We start from the raw sequence: 15,968 nt of genomic DNA on the forward strand, positions 1-15,968 counted from the left end.
ATGACCCAGTGTCAAGGAATAGATAGAGAAGACCGGACAACTCGCCAACTGCACTGGCTAACCATTACCCCGGAATACGATCCGCAAATCGATTAACATCCAGGTTCCCAATTACTGCTGGGTAGACAGAGGCAAATGGCGTAAAGAAACTTGGGAACATGACACATATGAGCACAACACGCACACAAGAACAGAAACACAACCACAGAAACACACAAACATCAAAACACACACACACACACACACACAAACATCAAAACACACACACACACACACACCAATACACCTCCACACGTGCTAATCTTTGCTGAATACTGACAATCTTTTATCACATTTCTAATCTGAAACACGTGACATTGAGGTGACCAGACGATTGGTTCCCCCCGTTCTAATCTAATCACTGGGATTGGAGCTATCTTTAATAAGTCAACAACCTAATCTAACTTGGCCATAGGGATTGGGTCTCAGTCCTAGCACTACCCAGTCAAACTTAACCTAACCAATCCACTAATCACGAATCGTAAACAAAACAAAGATGACCGAATCCGCCTCAAATCACCACTGATCATCTGGAATGGCGAGCGTAGTTTTATACGAATCAGAACCCAATTAAGGATTAGATACTCATCCAATCATTACCAAGATATAAATTCCAAAATATTTTCCCACAATACGGAATTTTTACTGAAATACGTCAGTCAATTTTAGTTTATTTAAATACGGGAAGGGGAGAGAGAGAGTGTTACTAGTAAATCTTCTCTCATGATTAGCAGATTAGGAAGTTCTTTACAATCGTTTCTGATTAATGACACACTCCCACCTCATGACTCTCCCAAATGACACCCTCTACCTCACGAGTCTCCCACCTCATGACACCCTCTACCTCACGAGTCTCCCACCTCATGACACCCTCTACCTCACGAGTCTCCCACCTCATGACACCCTCTACCTCACGAGTCTCTCACCTCATGACACACTCCCCAGGTGCCCATGACACTGTGGCAGGTAAGGTGGGCCCACAAGGACACACCTGTACACCTGACAATTCACCTAAATTAATACAAGTTTCTTTACAATCAATACAAACCCACTCAACATCCTCTGCGCATAGCTAAACCCCACTCCCCTCCCTCTCATACACCCCCCACTCACCCCTTCTGCCCCCTCACATAAACATACACATCCTTCCCCCCTCAGTTATCTACACCCCCCGCCCCTCCCCCCCCCCTCTTCCACATGTCCCTCTCACCCCTCTCCACATGTCCCTCTCACCCCATCTTCCTCACCCCCTCATCCTCTCCACATGCCCCTCACCCCTTCCACATGTCCCTCCCACCCCTCTTCCACATGTCCCCTGTCCCTTCCACATGTCCCTCTCTTTCCCACCTCCCTCTCATCCTCCCACATGCCCCCACACCCCTCTCCACTGTCCCTCTCTCTTCCACATGCCCCCCACCCCTCCTGCATGCCCCTCCCACACCCCCCCTTTCACACGCCCCTCCAGCCCCCAGCCAAGGACGGTTTTAAGAAAGGACAACTGGACGGTCTGGATCTACGGACAGTCTTGGAATCACGGAGAGGGGAAACGTCCTTTAAAATCACGAACTTCAGACAGTCTTGGAGCAACATTATTTACGAACTACGAACAGACGGGACATAACATTTCCCCAAATCACGAACCTTCATATACAAAAAAAATACGTACTGTACCTCCCCTAAGGACCAACTACGTACAATACCTAAATAATACGGAACTACGGACAAGGAAATCCTTCAAGAGCGAAATATAAATACTTGGTTGTGACTTTACTAAAAAAAAAAACAATTATATTAGACAAAAAATACGTACAGATATAAGTCTATATATTGCATGCAAGCAAAGTATATGGAGCTTTACTCTTAATAAAACAAGATACAGTGGGTATTAGTGCAAGCAACTTCAAGCATATACACGGACATCTAACTTTAACTACAAGCAACTAACCTCACCACAAACACAGAATTATCAAGCAAATTCTAAGGTATTTCAGTATCTCATCCAGACCAAACTGCAAGCAATATCATACATGCAAGAACCATCAAGCAACTTTCATGCATACATAGGAAGTGTTAAATCAAATGGCATGGTATAGTATAATGCATAGAAAACGGTATTCAAACTGCAAGCAAAACGTTATACAATAGATACAAAGACAATCTATCCATCAAGCAAACTTCAAGCAACTCAAATGCACACTTAAGAACTGCCCAGACACAATGTAAAGAAACTTCCCTCACTCCTAACACAGGTCTAGACACTTAAAATATGTATGCAAGCACTAACATTACATCAAGCACACTGCAAGCAACTTAAAAAACACAATAGCCAACCAACCAAAATACCACCAGTATGAGCAACTAGATAACTTATTCAGACTCAACCAAATTGCAAGCAAAAATGTGGTTACAATCATGAAGGCAACTTGACCCTCACTCCCTGTCAACCCAATTGCAAGCAAATTAGGTGACACAAACAGAAGCACTGTAAGCGGGACTTGTCGACCGAACAGCCAAGCATTACAAGCACATTTAGGAACAGTCAATCACACAGCAAGCACTTCGCCCATTTCACAATGCTTAATCGAACTGCAAGCAATTTATCGAACCCAAAAGTTAATAATATAAGAAAATTAATTGCAAGAAAATTAAAAAGTACATTTCAGTCTTTCCAATAACTTGCAAGCAATTCCTCTACTTTGCAGCTTAAATATACTGTACAGAATGCATACACACATTACAAACAAACACATTTCTCTCAAGAACAAACACAAGAACATTAATGCAAGCAAATTAATATCACACTTAGAAGACCTTAACTGAAGAACAAGCAATTTATATACAAGCACCACCGAATTACAAGCAAAATTAAGACACTCAAAGGATAATTACAAGCAAAACAACTCAAATCACAAACCTAATCAAAAAATAACCTAGCCAAACCTAACCAAAACAAACCTAACTAAAAATTAACCTAACCAAATTAAATTTCACGAAACCTAACTCACTCAACCACGCAAGCAAACAAACAAGCAACACTATCACATTGTACAAGACTCCATCAAGCAGAGTGCAAGCAAGTTACGTCACACAAGCACACACATAAACCAGTCACCACAGTGCAGATAACTTAATAAAGAAACACATGTAGGTGACGTCAATTAAACCTTAAACCATTATAAATCATATCACGTTAAATGATAACGGATAAACCAATTAACAAAACTACTGTATTGTAAACCTAAACCAACCTAATATAACCTAACCTAAATCTAACGTAATTTAACCTATCGATAACTAGCCCAGTCTAACCTACTCCGTCTTGACCTAACTTAAACCAACTCAACCTACCCTAACGTGACCTAAACCAACCTGACCTAAACCGAATACAGAACATTAAAACTGTCAGAAAACATCGTCTAATTTCTTAAAACCTTTGATAAATCGTGTTAAACCTACATTGACATCTAATCAACTTGCATTAAAACCTGTTAAACCATCACCTTATATGCTTAAACCAACCTGAACCATCTCCTTGAGTACGTTAACATCTTACTCCAAGGGCTGACAGTACTCAAGGAATTAAGACAATGTACTCAAGGGGTTAAGACATCTATTCAAGGGGTTAAGATGCTGTACTCAAGAGATTAAGTACTCAAGGGATTAAGACTACTCAAGGGATTAAGACAGTACTCGAGGGATTAAGACAGTACTCAAGGTTTTAAGACGCTGTACTCCGGGAATTAAATTTTTGTACTCAAGATTTAAGGCAATGCACTCAGTAGGTCAATTCTTTTAACTAAGGGAATTTAAACCGTTCTCAAGGGGTTAAACCGATTAAAGAACCACCACCCCAGCTTATTTCACCTGTAGATTAACCACCCTAACACTAATTGGGGGATGGGATTAGGTTAGGTTAACGATAGGTTGGGGTAAGTTAGGTTTACGTTAAGTTACGTTGGCGTTAGTTTAAGCTTGGATAGGTTAGGTTAGATTAGGTAAACCATCTTGATTAGCATCTTAAACCAGGTATACAATGTAAAATGTCCCAAATAATCGCTACACTCATAAATCCTCCCCCAAAGTCGCCAATTAATAGCGGAATCATCGCAATAAATCGCCAACTAGCTAAATCGCCTTAGTAATCGCCACATACAGGTACTAATAAAACCCCCCAAAATTTTACATATACGAGGCGAGTTCTGTCAGTCTTTCCTTGTTCTTTAATCTCTTCTTTTCCTTTTCTATTTTTAATTTCTTTTTATTCTTATTCTTTTTCGCTCCCCAAGGCCCCGATGTGGGTCGATGACCTGTGCTCGGGTGGGTTATTCTCCGTAAAAAAAAGTGGTCACTCAGTCTGTCGGTCGGTCAGTTTATACCATCCTCACACTTATAACGCCAAATTCACCAAATGACAACCAAACTCAACAACTGACCACCAAATTCGTCAACTGACTACGCCAAATTCAACTGACTTCGCCAAATAACACCACACCCGGACGGCCCCCCCCCCTAACTACAGTTCATGACCGGATAGTCTATGTACTCTACCTATAGCTACTATGACCAATGGAAAAATGGATTGGAAATTACTACACATGTAAACATAGATTGGAAGTCCCTATGACAAGTACAAAGATTGGGAAGTGTCACGAGGGCAGATTGGGAGTTAAAGAGTAAAATAATAACGGATTGGAAATTACCACAATCAGTTCAAGCAAAATATTAGGATTGGAAGCTACCATAATCAACACAAAAACGGATTATCAACCACAAGAACACAAGCAAGGAATTCAAACCTAAACCAAACTAATCACCAATACTAAACTAATCCCACAACTGAAAAATAAAGCAGATTTCAACATAAACCAATCTCCTCACAAAACAATGTCAAACCAATCCCCCACAAGGCCAATATTAAACCAATCCACAACATAAACAGATTCGAACATAAACCAATCACCCCATAAAACCAATATTAAACCAATCCACAACTGAAAAAATACAGAATCAAACACACTCGAATCAATCCACCCCCCTATTAACCCTTTCTCCTTTTCTAGTACTGCAATAAGCCACTAAATAAATATGTCCTGACGCGAATGAACGAGTATGCTCCGAATATGCTACAAGTATGCTCCGGTACGAAAGGAAGAAAGTATATCTAAGCATATCCCAAACAAGCGGTGAGCATATACTTGGTCTCCCCAGAACGGCCAGCGGTATATCCCAGAAGAACGTGGTAAAGGGAGGAGGGGGTAGGAGGAGGTAGGGGGGGAGGAGGAGGAGGGGGTAGGGAGGAGGAGGGGGGTGGAGGAGGGAGGAGGGAGGAGGAGGGTGGGAGGAGGAGGGGGAGGGAGGAGGGGAGTGGGAGGAGAACAGGAGGGAGGGAGGGGGTGGGGAGGAGGAGGGAGGAGGAGGGGGGTAGGAGGAGGAGGACGGGGGTAGGAGGAGGAGGACGGGGGTAGGAGGAGGAGGACTAGGAGGAGGGAGGAGAGAGAGAGAGTGGGGGAGGGTAAGCGGAGAGAGACAGGGGTAGGAAGGTGGGGTATGAGTGGGAGGGTAGGGAGGAGACAGACCGGAGTGGGAGGAGGGAGGATAGGAGGAAGGGAGAGGGGGTGGGAGAGTGTGTGTGTGGTAGGGTAAGGGAGGGTGGACGGTGAGGGAGGATAGGGGGGGGGGTGTTCGTCGACATGCTCTAAAATAAGCGATAGAAGCCAGATACCGTGGCCAACGACGGATCGATAGCAAACTACGGAACTCGACAATCAAGATCAGTGAGACGTAGGTAGTTGACTAGTTTTTGAACCGACCTGATGGATTATTTCCCCAATGAATATTTCACCGGGGACAAGCAAGCAAGCAAGCAAGCAAGCAGGGCGAGGTGAAGGCGAGGTAGAACTGTCTGTCTGTGTGTGTGTGTGTGTGTGTGTGTGTGTATGTATGTATGTGTGCTTCTCGGCTACCACCACCAACGTGACTGGTCAAACCTCACACACACACTGCTGCTGGACACTCACTCACTCAGACTCTAGTCAAAGATACCACCACCACACACCACAGTTCTCTAACCTCCCTCACTTAATATTTACAAATACCATGAAGTAAAAAAAAAATATATGTATATTACCTTCAGACCGCCTGTATTAATTCCTAAGTCACTGTACGAGTTTTGTTTCATAGAATATATATCAATTGTGTGTTGTTTGGACGTGTTTGGGTGTGTTTGTTTAGTGATGAGTCGTTTGTGTGTGTGTGAGTTGGAGCTTATCTTCTGTTATCGAGGCGGTGGCGATCATGGTGTCAGACGTATAACATTTCAGTGTATTGTGGAAAATGAACTCCAAAGTATGGCTGCCTGACTAGCTATTACGACTACCCTCATTAATTCACTAAATATTACCATTATCATTATTAATATTATTATTATTAGATAATCTGAGCCAATTCCTGAGTCATTTTGTTTGTTTGTTTCTTTCATTCATCTACACTTTAAGTTCCCCAAAGGTTAAAATAGATAATCTGGTCTTATATTTACCCCCGGGGAGAAGGAGTCTAATTCTTTACAGCATTACAATAATTCTGCCTTAATCATGCTTTCGACGATTAATCAAACAAGCAAATATTATTCGACTAAATAATTTCGAATCTTTCAAACGTCATATCCCCAACGCGGAGAGAAAACATTAGGTCTCCTCCCCAGCCCGTCTCCCGGCAGCCACACACCTTTCTTGTGCACTGCAGCTCACTACACCACGCGGAACTAAAGTTAGCGATGGCGGAATAACCTATAAATCCCGTACCTACCTCATCTAAACCCCACCAGTTGTATATAATATCAAAACGCCAATTTTTCTCTCAACCTTAAAAGCTAATATGAGTTTGGGTTAAATTTCGCGATGTATACAGCTCGTGTTAATATTTAACTCCGTAAAATAATTTCTCCCGCCAAATTAAATTCCCAGTCAAGCTAATGATGTACATTTCCCATCGGATTGTTTTCGCGAATTCGAGTTATTTAAGTTAGCGATAAGTGGACTAGCAGATTGATGGGGTCACAATGATAAGTTAGCGATGTGAGTGTGTGTTAGGAGGTTTGTGAGAGCGTGGAGGCCTGGGTGAGGGTGTGTCGCTGTAGCGGGGTTGGAGGCCACACAAGGGCTGGGGACGAGAGCGGGGCGTGGAGTGGGGGACGGCAGACGTTACACATAAACTACAACATTCTTCTCTTAGCTCCGCGGCTCCTAACCCAAACGCTTACATGAACAATTGATATTCACCAAGAATATCATTGAAAATAAGGCCATAAATGAAGGGAGTAGCGCCGCTGTACCGCCATGCGCAGTAACTACAGGAGAGAGCGAATGATAAACCTCGCCAGTTTCTGCACCAATTCGGGAAATAAAAAAATATTTGAAGAATCTACCCCGACCGTAACCGGCAAAAAAAATCGTTTTTTTTTCACCTGGGGAACTGTACGCCTAGCATGGCATGTAACCGCAGTGTGACCCAGTACACACTACACAATATGCTAATCTTGAGGAACTATATAAGAAGTGAGCGGGTCCCGTTAGAGCGACACTGCAGTAACCCAGCCAGACCTACGCGCTCTGTCGCCAACCAGTTGATTCATCGTGCAAATCAACACGGAAGATAAATAAGACAAACAAACATAACAGAATAATGCGACAGTAGAGAAATTATCAAGGCGGAGTATAATCCCCCCCAACACTCACTCCACCCCACCTGACCCCCCCCCTCCTCACCTCCGTGTTGCAGCATGCGAGGTCAGCTTATTCTCCTGGCGGGGTCATGAAGAGGGTCAGCTCTGAACCCACCGCCTCCCTTACCTAACAAACATCACTCATATTTGAAAGTACTGGAATTTTTGTGATTTCTGATACTTTTAAACATTTACTTTATGATTATTAATATTAACGTAAATAATTGTTTAAAACCCTGAAACAAACTCATAGGCTGCGTCTCTCCAGTGAATTTGTTGTACGTCGGTAAGAACGATTGTAATGTAAATGATGGGAATAATGAGGTTTAGTATCTTGTAAAGTGCCGTTGTTTCACTGCGTCAGGGGTGAAGCAAGTGTGTGTTAGACCTACTGAAGAGCAGTGTTCACTTGTCCCTCGTGATTGGTGCAACATTATTGGTGGTGGTGGTGAGAGCTGTGGTCCCACTGTGTGACGAGAGGTGAGGGCCGTGTTATTGTAAGGTAGGGGAGAGAGCCTCACACACCCATAACCTGCCACCAATGTTGCCCCAACACCCGTGTAGGGAAGGTGAGGACGACGCCTCCTTGAAAAGTCATCATGCATAGTGTATGGCGTCATCATACAGTATATATGGCAACACCGCGCCCGACACTTCGGTGTGGCAACGCCGCCGAGATGATCATCTACTTCGCTACGGCAGACAAGACAATAACACTAATTCACAAAGTGTGGGATTCATTATTCTCTTCTCCACATTATCACACGCAATCATCATAAACTCACGAAATAAACATTAAAAACAATTTGTGAAGTAAAAGTGACACGTTGAGGTGAAGAGTGACATGTATATAAAAAGTAGGGCATGGGTTGAGACAATGGAAGTGAGGTTAGGTCGGCCCAGGTGACCGCAGCAGCGACACTTGACCCCACTCCACACCTTGTGTCGCCACCACACCCTGTATTAACTTTAGTCAACCCCCCCCCCCACACACGAGATGAACATCGTTGTACATGGTAACATCTGTAATCTGGCTAACACCTGTGTAAAACGACACTTGCGCACCCGTATGTCCTGAGGTGCTCGCGTCGGCTAGTCTGGCACCGATGGTTCACGTTGGCACTGAATCCTGAGTGTCACTTCACTGTCAGTGGTTCCATTTAACAAGATCCTGGTAAGGGAGTAGAGTCATGGCAGCAGCCGGCGAGCAACACATCACTACACGTTTATCCAACACTAACACTGGCTCACCATGGGTTACTTTACACTAAGCACTGCACCACTATACACCTTCACTATATTGTTACACAGTATCTGCATCACCATTTTCATTTCAACACTCTTTAATAACACTGCTGGAATATTCAGGCTTTTCAACACCATTCTATATCTGTATTATTTTTTTGCCATTTTGGTTTGTGAGTTAAACACAATCACACACACTAAGGTCTTGCTAGGCTTCGTTCTTCATGTTGTATAACTTGCTGTAATCCATTAATACGACCTGTAGTTGGGGGGCAAAAAGAACACAATAGCGAGGTACAGGCTGGCCGGCGGGGGGGGGGGCTGTAACATGGAAGGATCTACCTCAAAATGGATTCACCAATTAATGACTGATTGATGTCTTCAACACTAGCTCGGTAATTTCCAAACGAACAAGACAACCCACACACAACCTAAAGAACAGTCTCCCAGTGTAACACAACCTAAAGATAATTAAAATAATGGATCTTAAATGAGTTCACGAGGAAACACCACCAGATTTTGACATCAAACAGCTTCGTTAACTAATGGGTCTCTTGAACGAGCATTTAGTGTCTTAAATTCTGAGGTTTCAAACTTTTTCAAATACAAACAAATTCCAATAATTAATACAATCGACCCTTGTATAGCGAGAAGGAATAAATTTTAATGTTTTTATGAGGTAATGAGGCACTGAGCCACCCCCCAGCCATCCTCTCGGCCCCTCAAAGCAAGTAGTCAAGATGGTACTTACCTCAGAAAGGAAGGTCTGTGCAGCTTTCTGGGCACCAACGTGTAGTAAATATTCGTACACATATAACGCCAATCTAGAAGAGAATATAAGAGTTAATACACAGTGCGGAAAATACATCAAGAACACTTCATCTTCAAACTCAATACAACCTTTATGTATACTTTATATAGAGACTTATATTTACAACAAAAAAAATTAAAAAAAATTAGTAGGTGTGTAATTGGTGATTTGTGGTGGTAAGTCAAAAACAAACCAACAAACCAACTCTCACACACCACCACCACACCGGATCTGTTGTTAATACTCTTCAGTGGGAGTTAAATACGTCCTTTCAATTATATTCGTGTTATCATAGTTCACTGTTCATTGTTTTTTTGGTGGCTGACTAGGTTCCCACACTCGCCTCAGCTGACAGTTAAATGACATTCCACCACGAAAAAAAAGGTAATTTCGGTAATGTTGGAAGAGACTAAAACCATAATTATATAAATCAACGGTGTAGAGAAGGGAGTCTGGCTGTGTTGAGAAAATAAAAGCAGTGAAGAGCTACGGTAGAGTGGAGCTTCATCTGTCGACCCCCACCTCCTCCATATTTACCTACCGCCACCCCCACACAACTACCACGTCTGAGGAGGTAACCCAAACCTATATTTACGTGGTTATATTACTACTGGAGGTGAGAGTGACACCGCCACCTCGGCATCACAATATCTCGTGCGCTTTGTCGTGTAGGTTTAAACCTCCCGCCAAAAGACAAGCGGCAAGCGTCGCCCTCTCCGTCACTGCTCCCCCGACAATGGTGGGGCCACGCGGCATGTCCCCTACACAGTCTCCTGCTATTATTATTTCTTCCACGGGTCACTATTACGTGCAGTAAGTCATCCTCACTTGAGTCACAACGGGAAAAACACAGCTAATATCTGTGAATACCAGGGGAGGATGACCGCTTACTGGAACAGCTACTATCACTCGTCCTGCTACACCACCAAACCGCTTGTTCGTACGTCGTAAAAACACACCATTATCGTAATTTTATCCTTGGCAGATTGGTGGCCACGAACACTCTCCAACTGAGTGCCACAACACCACATAATCCTCCTGCATTGTGTACGTTTCACTTACTTCTCCCTGGCTTGCGCATCGGAGGGCACGGACGAGCCCTTCCCCTTAGCGTACATGTTGAACACTGTACTGTAGCCAAGTCGACTCGGGAGCGGGGGAGGGGGTCCGAGGCCAGGGGAAGAGGAGGGACGCCGGGAGATGAGGGGGGGTAGGTTGCCATGACGACCCGCTAACGCTACGCTCTCATTGGTCGAGAACCTTACCTGGGGGGGAGTGGTGGGGGTGCGCACGTGGGATGCTAGTTAGTCGTGTTGTTGTCTCTCTCGTTGTGGCCGTATTTTCAAACTCCTCTCCTTGTGGCTCTTAAAACACAATCCACAGCTACAAATCACGTGTTAATAGACCAAATAAAAACACCATGACCACATCCCAACAGTTAAACAATAGAGAAACAAAATTAACACGCACAATTTGGCATAACAATTCCATGCCGCTAACCCTGTAACTACTGCTGAGCGCGTCCTTCCCACATACATTACAAATTATATTTTTTTATACACGATATCACTTATACATTTTTTTATACACACACTAATTCATCTTGATGTGATAATAAAAGATAAACAGTAAGAAATATCAATAAAAGGGGATGAATTAGAGAGAAATTAAGAGATAATAATAATAATCTTGGTTGGTGTCTCAGCGTGTGATAGTGGAGGCGGTAGGGAGTTGCTTGACAGGGGCCCAGTGGTATAGTCTCTGGAAATGATGTTTGGTGCTGCACTTGTCTACCGCGGTCCTCCTCTTTTCCTTCTTCCTCCTCCTCCTTCTTCCTCCTCTTCTTCTTCCTCCAGTAAGCACCCCCCCCCCCCGTCACCAACCAACACACGTGAGGCGATTTAGTATAGCGATACACTCATACAGGAACTGACTGTGATTAACTGAATGACTGGAGAGTGACTGTGAACCCGAGAACAACGCCCTTAATATACCACCAGTTACTACCACTCACCCATGGATAATCTACTAATACAGTCAAATAAAAACTGACTGTCATTAAAAGATGTGACTGGTGGCAGCTGACTGGCAACTGTGAACACATGTAATAATAATAATTAACGGTTTATTGAAAGAGCTTGGCAGCCAGAAGGCTGAAAATATACAGTTACATACAAATGCCCAAGGAACACGTGTGAGGACCTGACTGTGACTAAGGCAATGACTGGCAAGGAAATGGTGCGTGCTGGTGAGGTAAAAGTGGAACAGCTGACTGTTGACTGTCTTGTTCCTACTGAAGACTGTTATGATAATAATAATAATAATAATGACCAAATACACGAAGCTATAATACTGTTAAATCTATGGTTAAAATCTCTTGTTAAATTCTATTGTTTAAATCTATTGTCTAATTCTACTGTTTAAATCTCTTGTTTACATTTGCAGGTAGACGTGTAGGAGGGAGGACTCGCCACGGGCCAAACAAGTGACAATGAACCAACACCTGGGTAAAGATTGGTGGCCCAGGTAGCGTTGAGAACTAACTCCTTTGATGGTGTCACGGCTGCTCACGTCTAAACCAACCCCCTCCCCTCCTCCACCTACTACTGTCATTACCACTATCACCAGCATCCATCACTACCACTATTACTACTACCACCACCCACTACTACTATCACTACCACTAAATACAACTAACACCCACTACTACAAAAACTCACCACTACTACTACTACCACCAATACTACTACTACTACTACTACCACCACCACTACTCACTACTACTACCACTACCGACCATTTGTACCAGGCGAGAAAAAATACTTATTGGGTTAGGTTAGGTTAGGTTTACGTGGCACTCGTCCAAGAAGAGCCAACGTAAGGCGGCACCGAGCCAAATGTCCACACACACACACACACAGTTATCTTATTCTTGTACGTAACATATCCACGCACACACACACACAGTTATCTTATTCTTGTACGTAACATAACCACGCACACACACACACACAGTTATCTTATTCTTGTACGTAACATAACCACGCACACACACACACAGTTATCTTATTCTTGTACGTAACATAACCACGCACACACACATACAGTTATCTTATTCTTGTACGTAACATAACCACGCACACACACACACACAGTTATCTTATTCTTGTACGTAACATAACCACGCACACACACACACACACACAGTTATCTTATTCTTGTACGTAACATAACCGCACACACACACACACAGTTATCTTATTCTTGTACGTAACATAACCCGCACACACACACACAGTTATCTTATTCTTGTACGTAACATAACTTATTCTTGTACGTAACATAACCGCACACACACACACAGTTATCTTATTCTTGTACGTAACATAACCGCACACACACACACACAGTTATCTTATTCTTGTACGTAACATAACCACACACACACACGCACAGTTATCCTCTCTCGGCGTTCACAGTTAGTAAAGCATCCTCTGCCGCCGTTGTAGGATATCCTGTAGAAAGGAAAAACACTTTTGTAGATAATAATGTGTTATCATACCTACACAAACTGCTCCGTCGCTTCCTCTGCCACACACACACACACACACACACACACGGACATCTCTACACAAACACAAGAATATCCAATGAAAGGTGAGGATATGAACATCTGTAGTACGTGTGTATAATTTAGGTACTTTCCTGGTCATTTTCTACCCTCACATATATATAATAGTACGTATGGATATTTCTGCTTGTCTTGGCACTCTCCTGATCACTTTCTACCCACGTGTTGTCAAGGTACTTTCTGTGTTACTGTCCTCTCCTCTACTGTCATCTTTCCCTTTTGCTTTGATGTCTCTCAGTCTCTTGATTCACCCAACAAGAGAGAGAAAATATGGTATGAGATAGAGACGTGTGTGTGTGTGTGTGTGTGTGTGTGTGTGTGTGTGTCTGTCTGTCTGTGTGTGTCTGTGTGTCTGTGTGTGTGTGTGTGTGTCTGTGTGTGTCTGTCTGTATGTGTCTGTGTGTGTGTGTCTGTGTCTGTCTGTATTATGTGTGTGTCTGTGTGTGTGTGTGTGTGTGTGTGTGTGTGTGTGTCTGTCTGTCTGTGTGTGTCTGTGTGTCTGTGTTGTTGTCCATGTACAGTGTGTGGTATACAGTGTATTTGTACCAATGTTATTCATATACAGTGAGTGTATGTATGCATGTATGTATGTATATCGTAAACCCAAAACCACAAACTGCATTATGTCACAAAAAAACACACCTTAACTACCAAATCACCTATTACCCAATTATATACCCTATAACATCAACAGTGGTATAATTATGCACAGCAAAGCCGATTATAGGAACCGTTTTATTATATGATATAAAATAGTACTCGTGTTTGTCGCATTATAAACAGCGAACCATAAGTCTCCATATAATGATCAAAATATACTAATTGATGATAATTATGTTATCTATTATTATTATACATTGTTATGGTAATTTATTCTATTGATTGATGACGGGATAAACGTTTGTGGTGATGACAATTAGTTAATAAAGTCAACAAGGAAAGGATGGTACGTTGTTCAGTGTTAAAATCTGGTTTGGTGTTAGTTTAGTGTTAATTTCAGGTAGATACAGGTAGATACTGGTTAATACAGGTATATTCAGGTAGATACTGGTAGATACTGGTTAATACAGGTATATTCAGGTAGATACTGGTAGATACTGGTTAATACAGGTAGATACAGGTATAAACTGGTTGATACAGGTAGATACTGGTTGATACAGGTATATTCAGGTAGATACTGGTAGATACAGGTAGATACTGGTTGATACAGGTGTATTCAGGTAGATACAGGTAGATACTGGTTGATACAGGTGTATTCAGGTAGATACTGGTAGATACTGGTTGATACAGGTATATTCAGGTAGATACTGGTTGATACAGGTATATTCAGGTAGATACTGGTAGATACAGGTAGATACTGGTTGATACAGGTGTATTCAGGTAGATACAGGTAGATACAGGTATATTCAGGTAGATACTGGTAGATACTGGTTGATACAGGTATATTCAGGTAGATACAGGTAGATACTGGTTGATACAGGTATATTCAGGTAGATACTGGTAGATACAGGTAGATACTGGTTGATACACGTATATTCAGGTAGATAGAATAAAAATAATGGTATGTTATTCAGTGGTAAAATCTGGTTAAGTGTTAGTTTATTGTTAAGTTCAGGTAGATACAGGTAGACACAGGTAGATAGATTAGCACCTGGGTGTAGTGTGAGGGTACAGTACATTGTAATTTGAGTCTGGTGTTCCTAAGGGAAGTATTCGTGGTCCTTGGGTGTTTCCTAAGGGCTAGAGAGAGACAGACAAACACACAGTAGGAGATGATTGCATTATCGTCCGTCAACATATACACACACACACAGACGTACACATATACACACACGAGGCATGACTGTATGGTGTTGGGAGATGACTGCAATATCATCCGTCCACACACACACACACACACACACACACACACACACACACACACGAGCCGCTGACTGTATGGTGTTGGGAGATGACTGCAATATCATCCGTCACACACACACACACACACACACACACACACACACACACGAGCCATGACTGTATGGTGTTGAGAGATGACTGCAATATCAACCGTCCACACACACACACACACACGAGCCATGACTGTATGGTGTGGGAGGCGTGACACAGGGATAGATAGGTCAAGGTTATTGTCACCATACATTTGTCAACACACAGACTCACTCACTCCTACACGTGGAGGAGGAGGGGGAGAGAGGAAGAGGAAGAGGAGAGGAGGAGGGGTGGTGGAAGAGGAGGTGGATGAGAAAGAGGAGGAGAAGGTTGTGGAGGAAGAGGTGGAAGAAGAAGAGGAGGGACAACCACTGAGCTTATTTATCAAGACCACCTTACCCATATCACTTCCTCACATGATCTGACGTAGTAGTAGTAGTAGTGGTAGTGGTAGTAGTAGTAGTGATGGTGGTAGTAAAGGAAGTAGTGGTAGGTAATCGTGGTTAAGCTACAGGTGTTAGACAGGTGTTATGTGAGCCACACCTGCACAGCTGAGCTTCTTCCTTCCCTAGCTAATAGCACCACCG

General features: G+C 42.9%; 1 protein-coding gene across 11 annotated transcripts in view; it reads right to left on the reverse strand.

Annotated features, from left to right (window-relative positions):
- Positions 1 to 10,991, reverse strand: part of LOC121868535 (single-stranded DNA-binding protein 3-like) — a 136,519-nt gene extending 125,528 nt beyond the window's left edge. For 7 of the 11 annotated variants that reach the window (XM_042369239.1, XM_042369231.1, XM_042369235.1 and 4 more), the window contains exons 1-2: positions 10,878 to 10,990; positions 9,756 to 9,828 (exon numbers count right to left, since the gene is read on the reverse strand). In XM_042369239.1, the coding sequence (XP_042225173.1) occupies positions 9,756 to 9,828; positions 10,878 to 10,933 (129 nt within the window). In that variant the 5' untranslated portion in view covers positions 10,934 to 10,990. Of the gene's footprint in view, positions 1 to 9,755; positions 9,829 to 10,877 lie in introns of all 11 variants that reach the window. The other 4 variants (XR_006089414.1, XR_006089415.1, XM_042369236.1 and 1 more) reach the window with 1 other exon arrangement.
- Positions 10,992 to 15,968: the final 4,977 nt, after the last annotated feature.

Source organism: Homarus americanus, unplaced genomic scaffold (assembly GCF_018991925.1).
Source record: "Homarus americanus isolate GMGI-L3 unplaced genomic scaffold, GMGI_Hamer_2.0 scaffold59495, whole genome shotgun sequence".
Classification (NCBI taxonomy): domain Eukaryota; kingdom Metazoa; phylum Arthropoda; class Malacostraca; order Decapoda; family Nephropidae; genus Homarus; species Homarus americanus.